We start from the raw sequence: 14874 nt of genomic DNA on the forward strand, positions 1-14874 counted from the left end.
GACTGTAGCCAACTGAAATCCAAGAGGCTGCGTCTGACGTCTGCATTGCATTGGATACGGCGAAGCCTTGTCGGGCAACTTTTCCGCTGAGCCGCTCTTTGTTGGTTGCCATGGTGAGGCTCAGCTTATTTATCATCATCGTCGGCCACGTGCAGGCAAACATGTTGTCTTGAATCCAACCAACTTGCATCTCGATTTTAATCCACTACATTGGTCATGTTTGCTTGATTGACTATCTCTGATGTCTCTGCAGGTCCAGTGTTCCCCCTTTTTTTTTTAAAAAAAAAAAAACTCCTCTGTAGCTAATGCAACCCCCTGTCCGCCGAATCCTTGGATCAATCACCATGTTTGAACCCGAAAAGTCCAAAGCCATCGTTTGCCGTTTGCCAAAACTCCTCAAGCCGAATCTCCCCAGCCGACCCCCCCAAGCAGAACCCCAAGCCGAACTCATCAAGTAATGCTAAGGTAGCCACCGTTTGCCGCACTACTCCACATCAACCACGCCATCAACTGAGCCACGCCGAGAGTCCTCCAAAACATCACGCCTCGCAAGCTTTGCCATCATGTCTTTATCCGACATGAAAACTGGCTCCTTCCACTTCTTCGCCAAAAGCTCGTTCGGTAGATATGTGTAAAAGCTGGCCAAGACATGGTAAACTTGCTCCAGGATTTTGAATCCAAGATTGACCTCTCGGGAAACCCCACACATCTTCATGCCGATAAAGCACTGCTTCAGAATCTCCGCTTCCAGCCAAAACTCATACGTCTTGTTGAGCTTGGACTTGCGAAGTTCGTCGAGGCGCCACTGGGGAACATCTGGTGGCGTAAAGTCGGGCAGGTCGACGTGCTTGCCAAAGAGCCTGCCAAGCGGCTTGACGCTAAAGTCCTTGTTACCGAGTACAGTCGTATTGGCCTTGTCGTATCGGGCAAGGCTCTCTGCCGAAGGGAGCTCGATACCAGTAACTTCAAAGCTGACTTCATCGATTGAGCCGACAAAGACCATGGGCATCTCCTTGCGCTGGTATTTGCTCAACATCTCTGCCTGCTCCTCGTTACCCAGAGTTGCAATGGCCATGTTCAAGACGAGACGAGCTTTGATGTCGGGATTGTCGGCAAACTTGGTTTCCGTTTCTCCATCGCGCTCTCCACTGTCCCAACCCGGGAGAGGGGCAAGAGTCAGTGCGTGGTAACCGTCGCAGAGGAGACTGCACGAAATGTTCAACTCGCCAGGCAAGAGCTGAATCGCCCTGGTGATTTTTGGATATTCTATGCAGGCTTGATCGCAAACCTTGCGAGCTGCGTAGAGGTCGCTCAGGTACTCGGGGCAGACATTGTGGTGGAGGAGGTAGTTGTAAAAGTTCTTGAGGACTCTGGTTGCGCGCTCAATGGAGTCGTAGTCGTAGTAGCAGCTTGTAGGCCAGTTTGAAGACCTGCCTTGATCAGAACATGCCCAATCTCGAGGAATGAACACTTACAAGAAGCCTTTGGCTACGCCCTCAAAGTCGACAGGCCAGGCGTCTGAATTGTCCTTGTCCAAATCAATCGTGTAAGTGGCGAGCATGAGGGCTTTGTCGGCTGCATCTCTATCCTCAAAGTCTTGATCGCTGAGCTTGCCAGTGAATTGGCGCGGGCTGGCATCAATTCCACTGAACTTCATAAACTTGCCAAAAATGGCGGCATACTGCTGGTGCATGTTGCGCCTCGACATGAAACGTTGAATTGCAATCTCCATACGCCTGAGATGGTCAGCATGGCCAATGAAAGAAAGTTGCCAGCTTACAGTCGAAGGTGCGTCTCCGGGTCGTACATGGAAAGCTCGTGCTTGTGTTCAGCTGGCGTCACTGGAGCATCAGCAAAGTATTCTTCGAATCCATGCGCCTTGTCCCATCCACGAGCCTTGGGCAGCTGCTGAGGTTGAGGTTGGGCCTTGGGTTGAGTGTTGGCTGCACTCTTCTCCGTCGTACGCTCTTTGGAGATGTGAGGAGACGCCTCATTGTCAGATTCTTCAACGTGGAAATCCGGATCAAGCACAGTCTTGCATTGAAGAGGGATCTTGCGCTTGATGGTCTTGTCGGGCAGCACATCCAAAAAGGCGCTCTTCTTCAAAGACTCCACCACAGATAGAAATGGCTTGTATTGGCGCATCTTTTTGAAGCCGCAGATGGACCTGATGGAAACGGGTCGATTCTCTCGACCGCCACATTTTTCAAGCAAGTGAGAGTCGGTAGGAAGGTTTTCGTCAGAAAAGTAATATTCGACCTGGCGAATAATGTCATTGGTGAGAGGGTGCGGCGGTACTGCAGATGGCATTGGCAGGGTTGGGGTAGACATTTCCTGCTGGTCAATTAGGGTGGGATGAGGCGCAGGCGGGTCTTCAATTGGCGAAGCCATGATGCAGAGACGTGAGAGGTGACTTGTTGTGGAGCGGTGGGTTTGAGATTTGGGGTTTTATGGTGGGCGGTTTGGTTTGAAGCAGCAGGTGCAGGCGGGGGTGCAGGTGCAGGTAGCCGCGAGGCAATGGCCACGCGTGCGCGCGCTCCAAACAACATGAACTTGAAGACATGACGATTGAGCAATCATCATAGTAGACAGGAAGATGGATTGATTCTGGGGATGAAATTGATGAACGTGCGTGCTGTACCGGCAGTGGCGGCAAACGTGCGAGTACGACAGTGACATGCAGACTGACAAAGCAACAATGGCCTCACACCCACCTCTCACCATCCCTCAGCACCAAACTTTGATGCGACATGGTGGACATGTACGGCCCGCCTCGGGCGACGACGATGATTGCAGGCCATTGTCCGCCAAGGCACACCGTTTCGTTTGGTCGGCTCGCAAAAGAGGGATCCCTGGCTGCACTGTCAGCGCAACGGGCCTTCGAGTGGACGGAACGGATGCGTATCCAGCTCCGGTGCTTCCTCTCGCTACGTGTGTTGACTCGATCTCGCCCACGCCCGAGGCTCGCGGACATGGCACAGGTGCTTGCTGCTGACAACAGAAATCATCATTCGAGTGGCGGTGCCTCGTTCGTTTCATCAAATAGGTACGTCGTAGATCTGGGCTGATCTGCGCGCTAGGTACTCCAACAAGAGACATTCGCACCCCCCTTCCGGAAAAGGAGAAGAGAGGACGGCAAACCAACTCCACTCAGTCTTTTCGTCTTTCGCAGGTCGAGGACCAATTCCGCGCCAACAGATCATTTCGACCGCCCGGTGCCCCGCCGCCTGAATCCATGCCAACCTGTCTGAGCTGGCTGCCGCTGCCGCTCCTTGCCTGAACCCCCGCTACCTACCGTCCGTCCGCTACCTGGCACCTGGCCAGTCCCCGTCGCCGACAACAATTAGCAGCAGCAGAGCCCAACCTTCGCCGGCAGCCAGACACCTCGCTCCCGCCCTCTCCGCCGCCCTACTCTTGCCAAAAAGAACAATGGCCTGCTTCGTCCTCTAGAATCCACCCCGAGCCCCGATTCAGCCAGCCACCATTGTGCACTCTGGACCGGACCCGCCCCCAACTCACCTCACCACCATCTTACTCCTCAGCATCCTTCACCATGTCTCTCGCACGAGGCATCCAGTCGGCCCTCTTCTACTATCTCTCCTGCGCTCCGTGCACCGGTTATGCCTTTCAGCGCCGCCGCAGAAAACAAGCACGTCGGGACCGCGCCGAGAAGCGCGCCTTGACCCTGGACCAGCCCGACATGTACCGCCAACCCGACATTTCCTCGACCAATCCGCACTGGAACGAAGAAATCGCTCTCGGTCCCGGTCCTCCAACTCGCGGCAAGAACAAAAAGGGTCCGCGCAAAACGGCCACGAATGGCACTCAAAGCTCGACCGGCAGCTACACGAATAGCGATGCTGGGGCTGCGATACGCTATGCGACGTCACCGACGGCCTCCGAGTCGACATTGAACGACGAGTATTGGAACAGACGACAACAGAGGGAGGAAGAGGACGCATGGGCTTCGGAAACATTGAGCTCAAGAGGAGGACCTGCGAGGCAACCAAGTAGCGCTGGATCATCAGCTGGTCTTGTGGTCCTGGGAAGACCGAGCACTGGACGCTCGGCGAGCGACAGCTATTACCACCCTCGCGCCCCACCGGTCAACGACTACCACCCTCCCGTTGTCAGCGCGCTGTCCCCAAACGTTGGCGACAACCATTGGATGCTTAGACCTCCTCCCAGCGCCAAGGTCATGTCGGGCAAATCAAAGTCTATCCGCAGCCGAAGTGGCAGCACCACGAGCAGTCGACCAGACACTAGCTTGCAGAGGGAAATGAGTCACAGGCAGATTGAGGAGAGGTTGAGAAGAGGAGAAACGCCCGACAGGCCATCCGTCTCGGGAGGAAACTCCTTCACCACCATGACCAACGAAAAGTATACCAAGGCCCGGAAAGCTTCCACCTCTTCAGTCACGCTAAACAAGGCCAGTTTGGACCGACCATCGATTGCCGAGGACTCGGACACTTCGGAAGGCAGTATAAACGGCCGGCATGATTCTGGAAATCCATTGGTTTTAATATCGGGAAATGCTGGAGCTGGATCAACTACAAAGGTATCACAAACCACCCGGACATCCCCATCGGCAATTCACTCAGGAGACTCGGATTTAGAACGACCCACCCCGCCTGTTAGAGCCTCCACCGACCTTAAGAAATCCGTTCGATACAAGGAAAATATCAGCGAAATAGTGCGACCCAAGACGGTCTCGAAACCCGCCCCGTTGATTGTCCGCGACAGCTCGCTCAACCTGCTGCAAGAGCTCGTGTCACCCGGTGCGCTGCTCAACTCCCAGTTTGTCAAATCTCCTACGCTCGAAGCCCGAATAAAATTGCCCCCGATCAACTCCATCGAGGAGCTGCAGCTGAGGTCGCTTAGCCCTTGGTTCCCCAGTGACGACTTTATGGCAGCCTCTTCAGATTCCGAGTCATCAAGAGACCTGCGCTCTAGATGGAGCATGGACATTTAGCCACAACGGCGCGATATTTCCTTTTCCTTATGACTTATAGCCTGTCGTTTCCGGTGGTCCTTTTTTCTACTAGACACTTTTCATTCAGCGAATTGGTGTTTTGCATAGCATGTTTGGCGTTGTCGGGATCATCCAAGCCGCAAGACGGCATGACGACCAGTTTTGCATACAATCCTGGTGTTGTTTCTTTTTTATTCTGTCATTACCTGTTCATTCTCAAGACTTTTTTTTTTTTTTTTTTTTTTGCATTCTTCAAATTTGGCAAGGGACAAACATGGGATAGAAGGATTGGATTGGGTAGGAAAGCTATGAGGCAGCCAAGCAAGCAAAGATTTTTCCTTTGGCACATATCGATGAAGCATTGGTGACGTACAGCTGGCCCTGATCGGCATCCTTCGATCTCAGCCCTACTGGCGGCACGGCACGCGCCAAGACCCGCCACGCCTGCCGCTTCCCGTCGCGTCGGTCTGCCGTCAAAGAGCTCCGGACCTGCAACTACTGCACCTCGACTCCAAAACACCCTTGTCTCCGCGCCAACGTCAATCCACGACCTTCTCTACAGCACCGCCGAAGGTGCAGAGGCAGCAGCCCTCATCCATCCCAACGACCTCGGCCAACAGCTAGCCATGGCCTCGCTGCCGGGCCTCACACTCCCCGGCCTCTCACTGACGCCAAACCCGTCGAGCACGCCAGGTAGCGCCGCGCCGGCAGCTCCTGGGACGACGCCGTCGGGCGAGCCGCGCACCATTGCCCTATCACCAAAGACGGAATTCCGCTTCGAAGTGTCGCACTCGTCGACGCTGTCGATCAAGCTCACCAACGGCACGGCGGAGCTGTTTGGCACGGAGCTGGCATGCAATGCCAAAGAGCCGTACATTTTCCGCGGGTACAAGGGCGCCGTGTACACGTGGCACGGATGCAGGCTGCAGGTCGAGGGCGAGACGGAGAGCGAGTACGTGGCCGAGGAGACGCCAATGGTCGAGTACGCCAACGTCGGGTTTGCGATTGAAGCCATGCGGAGTCGGGTCGAAGCGGCCGATAATCAGCAAAGAGGAAGAACCACGTCAAGTCTTGACAAGCCAATGGGGCCACGCGTGCTCGTCGTCGGGCCCGACAACGCCGGCAAGACGAGCCTGGTCAAGATCCTGACGGCGTACGCCGTCAAGATGGGCCGGCAGCCCATCGCCGTCAATTTGGATCCGCGGCAGGGCATGCTGACGGTGCCGGGGTCGCTGTCTGCGGCGGCCATGGCGTCGATTCTCGATGTCGAGGAGGGCTGGGGCAGCAGCCCCATCAACGGGCCCAGTCCCGTCCCCGTCAAGATGCCGCTCGTGTACCACTACGGGCTGGGCGCGCCGGATGACAATGCCAGAATGTACCGCGGCCTTGTGACGCGCATGGCGCTGGCCGTGACGAGCCGCATGAGCGAGGACGACGAGGCAAAGCGCGCGGGCTGCGTCGTTGACACGCCGGGCGCGCTGAGTGTGGATAAGAAGGGCGTTTATGAGCATATCCAACACATTGTTTCTGAGTTTTCAGGTGCGTGAGGTCGAAAAGACCAACATTTGCTGACGCCCCTTGACCAACCATCTCTTCCCGACCAACAACCAACACATAGCAAATCCAACCAACTAACACCTCCCAGTCACCACCATCCTCGTCCTCGGCTCCGAACGCCTCTACAGCGACCTCTCGCGGCGCTTTGCCAAACCTACCTCCCCAATCTCCACCGACGAACCCCTCACCGTCCTCAGACTGGACAAATCCGGCGGCTGCGTCGATCGCGACCCCGCCTTCAGCAAAGCCCAACGGCAAACGCAAATCCGGTCCTACTTCTTCGGCCACGGACCCACCACGCTATCACCGCACACGCACCGGGTCGACTACGCCGCGCTGCCGCTGTGGAAAGTCGTCGATGAGGGCGCGGCGCGGCAGAGTAGGGCGTTGGCGGCTAGTCTGCTGCCGGGCGGTGTTGATGATGCCGCGAGCGACATGACGCCCATAGCGCCGGCGCCCTCCGCACCTTCTGCGCCCGCAGGAAAGCCGCTCCAACAACAACAACAACAACAACAACAACAACAACAACAACAACAACAACAACAACCCGGTCCCGCGCCGCCGGGCACGTTATTCGAGCGCGTGCGGCCGTCGCTGCAGCTGGTGAACGCGCTGGTGGCCGTGACGGTTGCGGAGCCGGGCGAAGCCAGCAGCAGTCAGGAGCGGCTGCGCGATGCCAGCGTGCTGGGTTATGTTTATGTGGCCGATGTGGATGAGGCGAAGGGGCAGGTGAGGGTGTTGGCGCCGATGGGGGGCACGGTGCCTTTGAGGGCTATGGTTGTTGGGAGTTGGCCGGAGGATGCGGTGGGTTTGGTTGGGTAGGTGGATTAGATTGGTTAGATTGGTGGGTGGATGGGGAGGGAGGGGTGTGGGGGAGAGGAGAGGAGAGGAAGGGGGACGTGTATTGAAGGAGTTTACACATGCATTGGGATGGCCGACTGGGCAGGTACTCATGGTATAGCAAGGCATGGCATGGCATGGCATGGCGTTTGACTGGGTCGGTGGGTGGTGGTGCATTCGATAGAGAAAAGCCCTTTCATTCATGATTCAAAAAGACGACTAGGTACCTTCTTCCTGCTATCCGTGAGCCAGGACTGGCTGGCCACATACCTTACCTACCAAGCTGCTTCTGACACACTCATCCATCCGTCTCCCTCCATCCTCAATCCCAAGTCTCCCTACGGCTTCAGAAGCAGCTTGCCCGTCGTCTTCCTCCCCTCCAAATCCTCATGCGCGCGCGCCACCTCCTGAAGCGGATACGTTTCATGGATGCGGACATCGAGCTTGTTCTTCTCGATAAAGGAAAACAGCTCCTGCGCGTAGTGTTCGGCTTCGTCGCGCGTCGCCACGTAGTTGAATAGCGTGGGGCGCAGGAGCTTTGTGTTTTTGGCGGAGAGGCGGCTGTAACACCAGTGTCAGTACAGAGGAGGAGGGAATTGGGGTATAGATCAGGGGGAAGAGAGGGCAGAAGGGGTTTGGCTAAAATGTGGGGGAAGGGGACCAACATACACAATCGTAAGCGGAGGCACCGCCCCACTCGCATTCCCAAAACTAATCATGCTCCCCTTGCGCGCCAGCGCCTCGAGACTGGCATCAAACGTGGCCTTGCCCACGCCATCGAACACGGCAACCACCCCCTCGCCCCCCGTCACCTCCTTGACCTTCTTCACCACCGCCTCCTGCCCCTCCGGCCCCGCGTAATTCACCAACACCTCCGCCCCCGCCTTCTTCGCCAACTCCAGCTTCTCGCTTGATGAGGCTGTCGCGATGGTGCGCGCGCCCACGGCCGCGAGGAGCTGGCAAAGCCACAGCCCGACGCCGCCCGCAGCGGCGTGCACAAGGACCCAATCGCCGCGCTGCACGGCGTGCGCCTCGCGGATCAGGGTCAGCGCCGTGAGGCCCTGCAGGATGGCGGCGGCGCCGGTCGCGTTGTCGATGGCTGCGGGCAGTTTGTGCACGTGGAGGGTTGGGACGGCGGTGTACTCGGCGTAGGAGCTTGTGCCCATGTAGACGACGCGATCGCTGGGGGAGCACGACGGCAGCGAGGGAGAGGTCGTTATGAGGGTGCCGGCGCCTTCGCGACCGAGGATGTAGGGGAAGGATGGCGCGGGGTAGAGGCCGGTGCGGAAGTAGCTGGGTCGGTTGTGTTAGCTTTGTTCACTGGGAGATTTGTCTCGGGCGGTAGTTGCGTGATAACGACGGTAGGTGGGGAGGGTGCTCTAGCCATGGGGAGGGAGGGTTGCTGGTGATGCCCCAGACTCACGTATCAATGTAGTTGATGCCAATGACGTCGTTCTTGACCAAGACCTCGCCATCCTTGGGCGTCGGCAGCGGCAGGTCAGTCCGATACTGCAGCACCTCAGTGCCGCCCGTCTTCTCAATGATGACGCCCTTCATCGTCTGCGGGAGGTTGCTGGTCGCCATGGTGCGGATATTCAAACCCCAGCTTCTGTGTGGTTGCAATTGGTTTCGGAGAGCCGAGAGACGTGCAGACGCTGGAGCGGACAAACGGATTGGAAATGTAGATGCTAGCCGTGGGAGGATTCGGAATGACATTGGCTGGAGCGAGAGGGTGGTGGTGACTTTGTAAGTGCGTGTCGAAGGGCGCGGAACAGCCCCGCACTTCATGGCTTTGGTTAGACCCTTGATGCCATCGGCTGCCTTCTCACGTCATGCGGGGGGCTTATGTCCGACCGACATGGTGCTATATTTCCTAGTCGAAAAGGCGTTTCTGAGCAACATGGTATACTGCATGATCTTGTCATTTTGCAGACGCTGGGTCAATCACCAATCATCAACGGGACTTCGAATTCGAATGTCGTCGAATGGATTCATTGGCTCTAAACAAGTCTTCGACAGTTTGCAATTGACCAAGGACTCCATCCTACAAAACTATCCCAGAATCAGCTCCAAGGTAAATCACGAACCACGACGGCGCAGAGACTGCAGGGAGGGACAGCAGGAGCAGGCCGCGTGGCCTAAAGGATCACACCCTGGTCACTTTCGCACGCTAGCAATTAAGCTTCAAACCAAAAAGGCTTGTGTCTTTTATTACAACCACCTCTTATATGTGCAGTACAAAAACAGCCCAGTGACCACCTGTCGGCAGACATGACTTTTGAAAAGTGTGAATCGAACGCGCAAAATTCCCGCCAAAAGAGTAAACCAAAACATCTAATGCGGTATGGCTCCCTTTGCCGCGCCAAATTCTAAAAAGCCCACAAGAAAAACAAGGTCGTCACGGAAGCATGTTCGTTAAGTTTTCAATCGCTATGCATCCATGTTTAGCAAAGCAGGACGGCCAGGATACCGGCAAAGACGAGAGCGCCAGTGCTCTGGACGCCAATCTTGCCAGCGGCACCCTCGGCCGAAGAAGAGGCTTTGGAGCTCGAGCTAGTGCTGGTGCCAGTGGTGCTCTTTTCAGCGGTGGAGCCATCGTCGAGGTTGGTTCCGCTGGGGGTGTTGGCCTCGCCGCTCTTGACCTCCTTGATCGACAGGCCGCTGACTTCCTTTCCGCTGGTGGTGTAGACCTTGAAGGGGACATCAGTCTCCTTAACGTCCTTGATCTTGCCAACGTTGGCGTCAGAGAGACCATTCTTGATCATGTCCGAGGCCTTGGAGGGAGTCTCGGGCAGGTCGAATTCGGCGCCGAAGCTGTCAGAGTCGATCAAGCTCTTGTCGCACTTGGGAGGCTTAATCGAAGTGGCTTCCGAGCTCTTGGACTGGATGAGGGTCGTGTTGAGCTTGTTGAATTGCGACTGGAGGTTGTTGAAGTCGGTCCTGAGGGTGACGGTGCCGTTGTCGTTGATGACGACGAGACCGTAGTCATTGCTCTCCTGGCTCCACTCGTAGACCAAACCACCGCTGATGGAAGTCATCTTCTCGCCGTACAGAGCCTGGACCTCGTCAAAGACACGGGGCTTGACCTCGTTGCAGCCGTACTCGGAAAAGAAGATGGGAATGCTCGACTTTTCAAACATGTCGACGATGGTGTTGTAGCCCGATGATTCAAAGGTAGCGTCGCCACCGCACCACGAGTACGAGTTGAGACCGAAGAAGTCGGCGCGGGACATGTCCTTGTCGTCGCCGTCAATGGCGCACTGAACGTACTCCCAAGTGTCCTCGAGCACGCTCTGGACCTGGGCAGCAGAGTAACCGACGGGAATGGTGCGGTCAGCGTTGTTCTTGATGTAGTTCTTCAGGTCACGCTGGACGGCGCGAATGTAGACCGGGTTGTCCTTGGCAGATTTCTCGTCGTTGATGAGTTCGTTGGCACCAAAGAACCCGAGGGTGTTGGGGTAGTTCTTGAAAGCCTCGACCATCTTGAAGATGCGCTCCAGGTAGGCGGCCGTGTAGGTGCTGGAAGGGTCCGCCCTGTTGATGCTACCGCCGTAGGTGGGAGCGTTGACGTCGAGGATCATGTAAATACCGACGTAGTTGAAAATCGAGGCGCAGTCGTCGTGGTCTCCATCGGGATCGACGTTGTAGATGCGGACCGTGTTGAGACCGAGCTGCTGCATAATGGCAGCATCACGGAGACAGGCGGTACCGTTGGTCAAGGGGTCCTCCTTGGAGGATTCGCTGTAGCCAGAGGATCCACCGGGCTGGTAGCTGGGGTGGCTGTCAGCATGAATCGCGTGGAGGGGACGGATCTACATACTCGACGCCCATGATGTACATGCGCTTGTTGGTCTTGGTGTCGACAAAGTCCTGGCCTTGGATCTCGACCGTGTTGACGGCCAGGGCAGAGCCCGCCAGGAGAGTTCCCAGCGGCAAGAGGTAGTTAAGGAGCATGATGGATGTGATCAGAGAATGGACAGGGTCGGAGGTGGACTATGTGGTAGTAGGCTAGGTCGCAGGGACCAAAACGAGTGGCTTGGTGTGGAAAGGAGTGGACGACTGTTGTCGGATCTGGTGATGGAGGGGGGGGAAGAAAAAAAAAGGACAGAGGAAGACAAGGGACAGGGCAGAAAGCAGACAAGGAAGCTGTATTATAGCATCATGAAGGCGGCGGCATGGGGCAATAACAGCAGTCGCCAATCAGTGGCACAGCACAGACTTCTGTGTCTGTGTCTGTGCCGGCGGCTGCGGCTGCTCCCCACCCCACAGACGCTGTGCACTGCAGACCAGTGCAGCCAACCGAAATTACGCCCCTGCCAAGGCGAGAGTCCAAAAGATCAGACGTGTTTCGCATTTCTTGTGATACAATACCGCTCTTTTGTCTTGTTTGGTGTTTTGATGGCCAGCTGAATGTTCCTTTCATGCCTTGTTTCCTACTCGCCAACACGCGTGCGATCCTGTCTGGGCCCTGGACTCGGCTGACGCTCTCCCTGAATTGACACGCATTGAATTCCAACTCTGCCTGAGATTCTTCGCGGTGGAGATTCGTCCAAGAGGTCATTAATGCACTGTGCACCTTGTGCAAACGTCTCGGCGCTAATCTTGCTTGTTCGGTTCCCTTCTCCTTCGGTCCCACCCCGGCTGAGAATCCGACCCCTGTTTCGACCACGACCGTCCGCCGGGCGTGCAAAACTACTTTTCCGAAGCCTTCCCCTGATTTCTTGCTCTATACGGACTTCAGGCGTACTTGCGGACCTCCTCGTATCATTTGCCTCTCGGAACGGGCGACCATTAAATGGCTCCCCTTGGCCGTTGGCAGGGTCCTTGGCCTCTTAGCATCAAGACTTCTCCTTGAGGGGCTGGAAAATGTCTGTCCAGAGTTCGCTGGCCTCGCCGACCGTGTACGTCAGAGACACATCTGACATGCCCGCGCTCTCATCTGTTCCCACAATGTTCTCGACCTGGCTTATGACGTTTTCCAAGCCCAGCGCTTTGCCCGTGGCTTGTGTCGCTCCCGCCTCCAGCGCCACGTGCACAATGTGGATGTGGAAATGATAGTACGTTGGTTGATCTGGATGATCAAAATTAGCCCTACACGAGATTCAGCCTTAGCGCTGTGTCAGACTCACAATGGACGTAGAGTTTGAGTTGGTCCTTTTCCAGCTCCGGGTATAACTTTACCGTGGCTTCCAAGAGTCTCTCGCGCATATGCTTGAGCCAGGTAACGTGCCGCTTTTGCAAGTCTCTCACGGACCAAATGTCTCTGCGCTCCACGAGCCCGAGGAGATGCAGGCTAGTCATGGTTTTCCGGTCCCAGTTGCTAGACAGAATAAGAGAGTTGCAAACACTTTCGGTGGTCACTTACAGGTCCGGGAGGACAAGAAATCCCTCCTCGCCATGTTCTCTATAAAATACGTCTTCTTGCTCTGTACGGCCTTCGACAATGTTGAATATCCAGTCCAGCCGTCCTTCGCCACGTTGTTTCTCGATGTACGGCCGCACGTGATTCTTGTAGATCTCAGGGGTCTCGGATATGAGTCGAATTCCTTGCTGAGAGTACTTTTTGATGTGCTTCTCGGTGCAAGGATAAATTAGGTTCAACTTGAGATCAGCAGGCTGATTGGAGCTGTTGGAGTCGGAAGCGGCCCGCGCCAGAAACCAAAAATAAATGTCATTGGCACCAAGGTTCTGGACATTGGACAAGGAAGCATTGAAATTCTTCAGGTGATTGGCCTCGATCGAAAAGGCCGCCCGCTCAGCGATGAGAATGGCAGGTTTGGATTGGATTGATCCGAGCAAGGAAATGCGACGGCCCGCCTGGTCTGCTCAACGTCCGTCAGCCTGGCTGGGATGCATCCGGGGAAGAGGGCGGGACCTTGGTTGAGAAGCCGCTCCAGGCGAAACTGCGGAATCAAAGCCTCGGCTACAGACATGAGGACAGTGTGATGACGGTCGACTTGCAGAGTTCAAATTGGGCAAAGGAGCGCGTAAAGTAATTGAAAGTCTGCCACGCGACGCGTCTACCTAGCGTGCCAAGCCAAGCCGGGAGCAGCGTCATAGCCCCGGTGCCTGGACAACCGAATCCATCCTCTTCCTCGTCATCATCTCGTTCCTCAATCATTCCGACTCCTCTGGACATTCATCGCATTTCTACCAACTTCATCCTACCGTTGCCATCCCAATGCCTCCTAAACGCGGACTCGCGGCGGTCCAGGGCAAGCAGGCCACTCTCGCGTTCCACGGCTCGTCGAACAAAGTCACCAAACCAGGAAAGGCTTCCAACGACAAATCCAAGCTCACCGATAAAACCAAGCGCGAGACTACTCTGTCCAGCCCGCACTTCCAAGATGAACAGGAAAAGCTCACCACCGCCGAACGTGCCGTTGTCCAGCAAACTCAAAAGACTGCGCAAGCCGAATTGACACCAGAAGAACATGAGGCTATCAAAGTCTCCGAGGCGCAGATCAAAAAGTATTGGAGGGAAAAGGAAGAAGCTAGGTTGGCTCAGCGAGTGCACCAAGAAGGTCTGAGTATTCATGAAAAGGTGCTGCGGGAATTCGACACGACGGGCAACTTTGGAGTAAGTCGTTCAAAACTACAAAGGGCCTGTTGCTAATGGTGTGCAGCCTTGCATCGGAATTTCGCGTCAGAAGCGCTGGAAGCGTGCGCAACGCCTTGGTCTCAACCCTCCCATTGAGGTCTTGGCGGTCCTCATGAAGGAAGGACGCGACAACACCAGGGTCCAACGTGCCCATGTCGACGAGCTTATGGCTTCGCGCTTCGCCGATGATTGACAACCGGACAAAAGAAAAAAAAAAATTACTGAATGGAAAATGACTGGACGAAAATGATAACGACGGTGTTGATTCACTTTGCTCACATTTACCGTTGGCTATCCCTAGCTGGCTGGCGGCGCACGGGGTCAGACAGGCAGTGAGGGCGTCAGGCGCATCTAGATTTGCATGGGCCGGGGCAGGAGACACAAAATGTGATTGGCGGTCCTCATGTCGGGAACAAGTCCTTGGGAAAAAGGGCGGGATATTCTCTAGTTAATAAGGACACGGTAAGGCAAGGTCGCAGCGCTAGTTGGGCTGTCAGGCTTCATGGCGCACCCTGGCCGGCATTGCTTAGTAGCGTTTACAACGAGCACTAGATTTCACAGAGTTGCAAACAACAAAAACCAGACTTGTCGACTCTGAGCCATATTAACTTCATCTATATTACCACGTCGCGCGTTCTAGCCAGGAACATTGCGGAGGCGGAACATAGCGAAGCTGAGGACAATCCCTGCTCGTCGACGGAGCCACCTCTCGGCCGCACGCAATCCACCTGCACCTCTCTACTGCACCTCTACCACCTGCCACCTTGATTCATCGCGCCCTACATCGACCCGCCGTGCCATTTGTCTTTGCGCGCCATCGTCTGCCGTTTTGGGGGCGGCCGGTCCTCTCTACCAAGACTCCGGCAGCTGTCGTCTACTCGCTCGCTCATGTTACCTCTCCATG

General features: G+C 55.8%; 7 protein-coding genes across 7 annotated transcripts; 3 read left to right on the plus strand and 4 right to left on the minus strand.

Moving 5' to 3' along the window:
• Window positions 1-292: 292 nt before the first annotated feature.
• Window positions 293-2669, minus strand: IWZ02DRAFT_497546 (Argonaute siRNA chaperone complex subunit Arb1-domain-containing protein). The gene is made up of 3 exons (XM_066770189.1): window positions 1781-2669; window positions 1476-1736; window positions 293-1430 (listed from the first exon to the last, which is right to left on the minus strand). The coding sequence occupies exons 1-3, from the start codon at window positions 2389-2391 to the stop codon at window positions 485-487; spliced, it is 1818 nt and encodes a 605-aa protein (XP_066625611.1). The 5' UTR covers window positions 2392-2669; the 3' UTR covers window positions 293-484.
• An 884-nt stretch (window positions 2670-3553) lies between these two features.
• On the plus strand, window positions 3554-4972 carry IWZ02DRAFT_372382 (uncharacterized protein; the record flags this gene model as incomplete). The annotated part of the gene is made up of 1 exon (XM_066764628.1): window positions 3554-4972. One exon carries the CDS (start codon window positions 3554-3556, stop codon window positions 4970-4972), a length of 1419 nt encoding a protein of 472 aa, XP_066625612.1.
• Window positions 4973-5475: 503 nt separating this feature from the next.
• IWZ02DRAFT_415735 (mRNA cleavage and polyadenylation factor IA/II complex) lies at window positions 5476-7538 on the plus strand. The gene is made up of 4 exons (XM_066765774.1): window positions 5476-5992; window positions 6026-6511; window positions 6618-6943; window positions 7109-7538. Exons 1-4 carry the CDS (start codon window positions 5599-5601, stop codon window positions 7349-7351), a joined length of 1449 nt encoding a protein of 482 aa, XP_066625613.1. The 5' UTR covers window positions 5476-5598; the 3' UTR covers window positions 7352-7538.
• Window positions 7539-9221, minus strand: IWZ02DRAFT_445391 (uncharacterized protein). The gene is made up of 3 exons (XM_066767159.1): window positions 8793-9221; window positions 8039-8662; window positions 7539-7930 (listed from the first exon to the last, which is right to left on the minus strand). Exons 1-3 carry the CDS (start codon window positions 9155-9157, stop codon window positions 7708-7710), a joined length of 1212 nt encoding a protein of 403 aa, XP_066625614.1. The 5' UTR covers window positions 9158-9221; the 3' UTR covers window positions 7539-7707.
• A 507-nt stretch (window positions 9222-9728) lies between these two features.
• IWZ02DRAFT_192229 (beta glucanosyltransferase Gel2p) lies at window positions 9729-11584 on the minus strand. The gene is made up of 2 exons (XM_066762452.1): window positions 11190-11584; window positions 9729-11140 (listed from the first exon to the last, which is right to left on the minus strand). The coding sequence occupies exons 1-2, from the start codon at window positions 11321-11323 to the stop codon at window positions 9814-9816; spliced, it is 1461 nt and encodes a 486-aa protein (XP_066625615.1). The 5' UTR covers window positions 11324-11584; the 3' UTR covers window positions 9729-9813.
• Window positions 11585-12068: 484 nt separating this feature from the next.
• On the minus strand, window positions 12069-13350 carry IWZ02DRAFT_192277 (HIT-like domain-containing protein). The gene is made up of 4 exons (XM_066762453.1): window positions 13245-13350; window positions 12735-13191; window positions 12499-12689; window positions 12069-12440 (listed from the first exon to the last, which is right to left on the minus strand). Exons 1-4 carry the CDS (start codon window positions 13300-13302, stop codon window positions 12208-12210), a joined length of 939 nt encoding a protein of 312 aa, XP_066625616.1. The 5' UTR covers window positions 13303-13350; the 3' UTR covers window positions 12069-12207.
• On the plus strand, window positions 13348-14638 carry IWZ02DRAFT_415747 (DNA polymerase delta, subunit 4-domain-containing protein). Its single transcript, XM_066765775.1, has 2 exons — window positions 13348-13949; window positions 13996-14638. Exons 1-2 carry the CDS (start codon window positions 13551-13553, stop codon window positions 14161-14163), a joined length of 567 nt encoding a protein of 188 aa, XP_066625617.1. The 5' UTR covers window positions 13348-13550; the 3' UTR covers window positions 14164-14638.
• Window positions 14639-14874: the final 236 nt, after the last annotated feature.

Source organism: Phyllosticta citriasiana (assembly GCF_038021145.1).
Source record: "Phyllosticta citriasiana strain CBS 120426 chromosome Unknown IWZ02scaffold_3, whole genome shotgun sequence".
Lineage (NCBI taxonomy): Eukaryota > Fungi > Ascomycota > Dothideomycetes > Botryosphaeriales > Phyllostictaceae > Phyllosticta > Phyllosticta citriasiana.

Excerpts from the sequence above, each read along its gene's own strand:
- IWZ02DRAFT_497546 (XM_066770189.1), bottom strand. The coding sequence starts at position 2,391 with ATGGCTTCGCCAATTGAAGACCCGCCTGCGCCTCATCCCACCCTAATT. Across the intron at positions 1,737-1,780 it reads CCGGAGACGCACCTTCGACT|GCGTATGGAGATTGCAATTC; the intron begins GTAAGCTGGCAA and ends TGACCATCTCAG. Across the intron at positions 1,431-1,475 it reads GGCGTAGCCAAAGGCTTCTT|GTCTTCAAACTGGCCTACAA; the intron begins GTAAGTGTTCAT and ends TGATCAAGGCAG.
- IWZ02DRAFT_415747 (XM_066765775.1), top strand. The coding sequence starts at position 13,551 with ATGCCTCCTAAACGCGGACTCGCGGCGGTCCAGGGCAAGCAGGCCACT. Across the intron at positions 13,950-13,995 it reads ACACGACGGGCAACTTTGGA|CCTTGCATCGGAATTTCGCG; the intron begins GTAAGTCGTTCA and ends AATGGTGTGCAG.
- IWZ02DRAFT_192277 (XM_066762453.1), bottom strand. The coding sequence starts at position 13,302 with ATGTCTGTAGCCGAGGCTTTGATTCCGCAGTTTCGCCTGGAGCGGCTT. Across the intron at positions 13,192-13,244 it reads GGAGCGGCTTCTCAACCAAG|ACCAGGCGGGCCGTCGCATT; the intron begins GTCCCGCCCTCT and ends GACGTTGAGCAG. Across the intron at positions 12,690-12,734 it reads TTTCTTGTCCTCCCGGACCT|CAACTGGGACCGGAAAACCA; the intron begins GTAAGTGACCAC and ends TATTCTGTCTAG.
- IWZ02DRAFT_445391 (XM_066767159.1), bottom strand. The coding sequence starts at position 9,157 with ATGAAGTGCGGGGCTGTTCCGCGCCCTTCGACACGCACTTACAAAGTC. Across the intron at positions 8,663-8,792 it reads GGCATCAACTACATTGATAC|CTACTTCCGCACCGGCCTCT; the intron begins GTGAGTCTGGGG and ends CAACCGACCCAG. Across the intron at positions 7,931-8,038 it reads GTGCCTCCGCTTACGATTGT|CCGCCTCTCCGCCAAAAACA; the intron begins GTATGTTGGTCC and ends CTGGTGTTACAG.
- IWZ02DRAFT_192229 (XM_066762452.1), bottom strand. The coding sequence starts at position 11,323 with ATGCTCCTTAACTACCTCTTGCCGCTGGGAACTCTCCTGGCGGGCTCT. Across the intron at positions 11,141-11,189 it reads ATGTACATCATGGGCGTCGA|CTACCAGCCCGGTGGATCCT; the intron begins GTATGTAGATCC and ends CAGCCACCCCAG.
- IWZ02DRAFT_415735 (XM_066765774.1), top strand. The coding sequence starts at position 5,599 with ATGGCCTCGCTGCCGGGCCTCACACTCCCCGGCCTCTCACTGACGCCA. Across the intron at positions 6,512-6,617 it reads CATTGTTTCTGAGTTTTCAG|TCACCACCATCCTCGTCCTC; the intron begins GTGCGTGAGGTC and ends AACACCTCCCAG. Across the intron at positions 6,944-7,108 it reads CTAGTCTGCTGCCGGGCGGT|CGCGTGCGGCCGTCGCTGCA; the intron begins GTTGATGATGCC and ends ACGTTATTCGAG.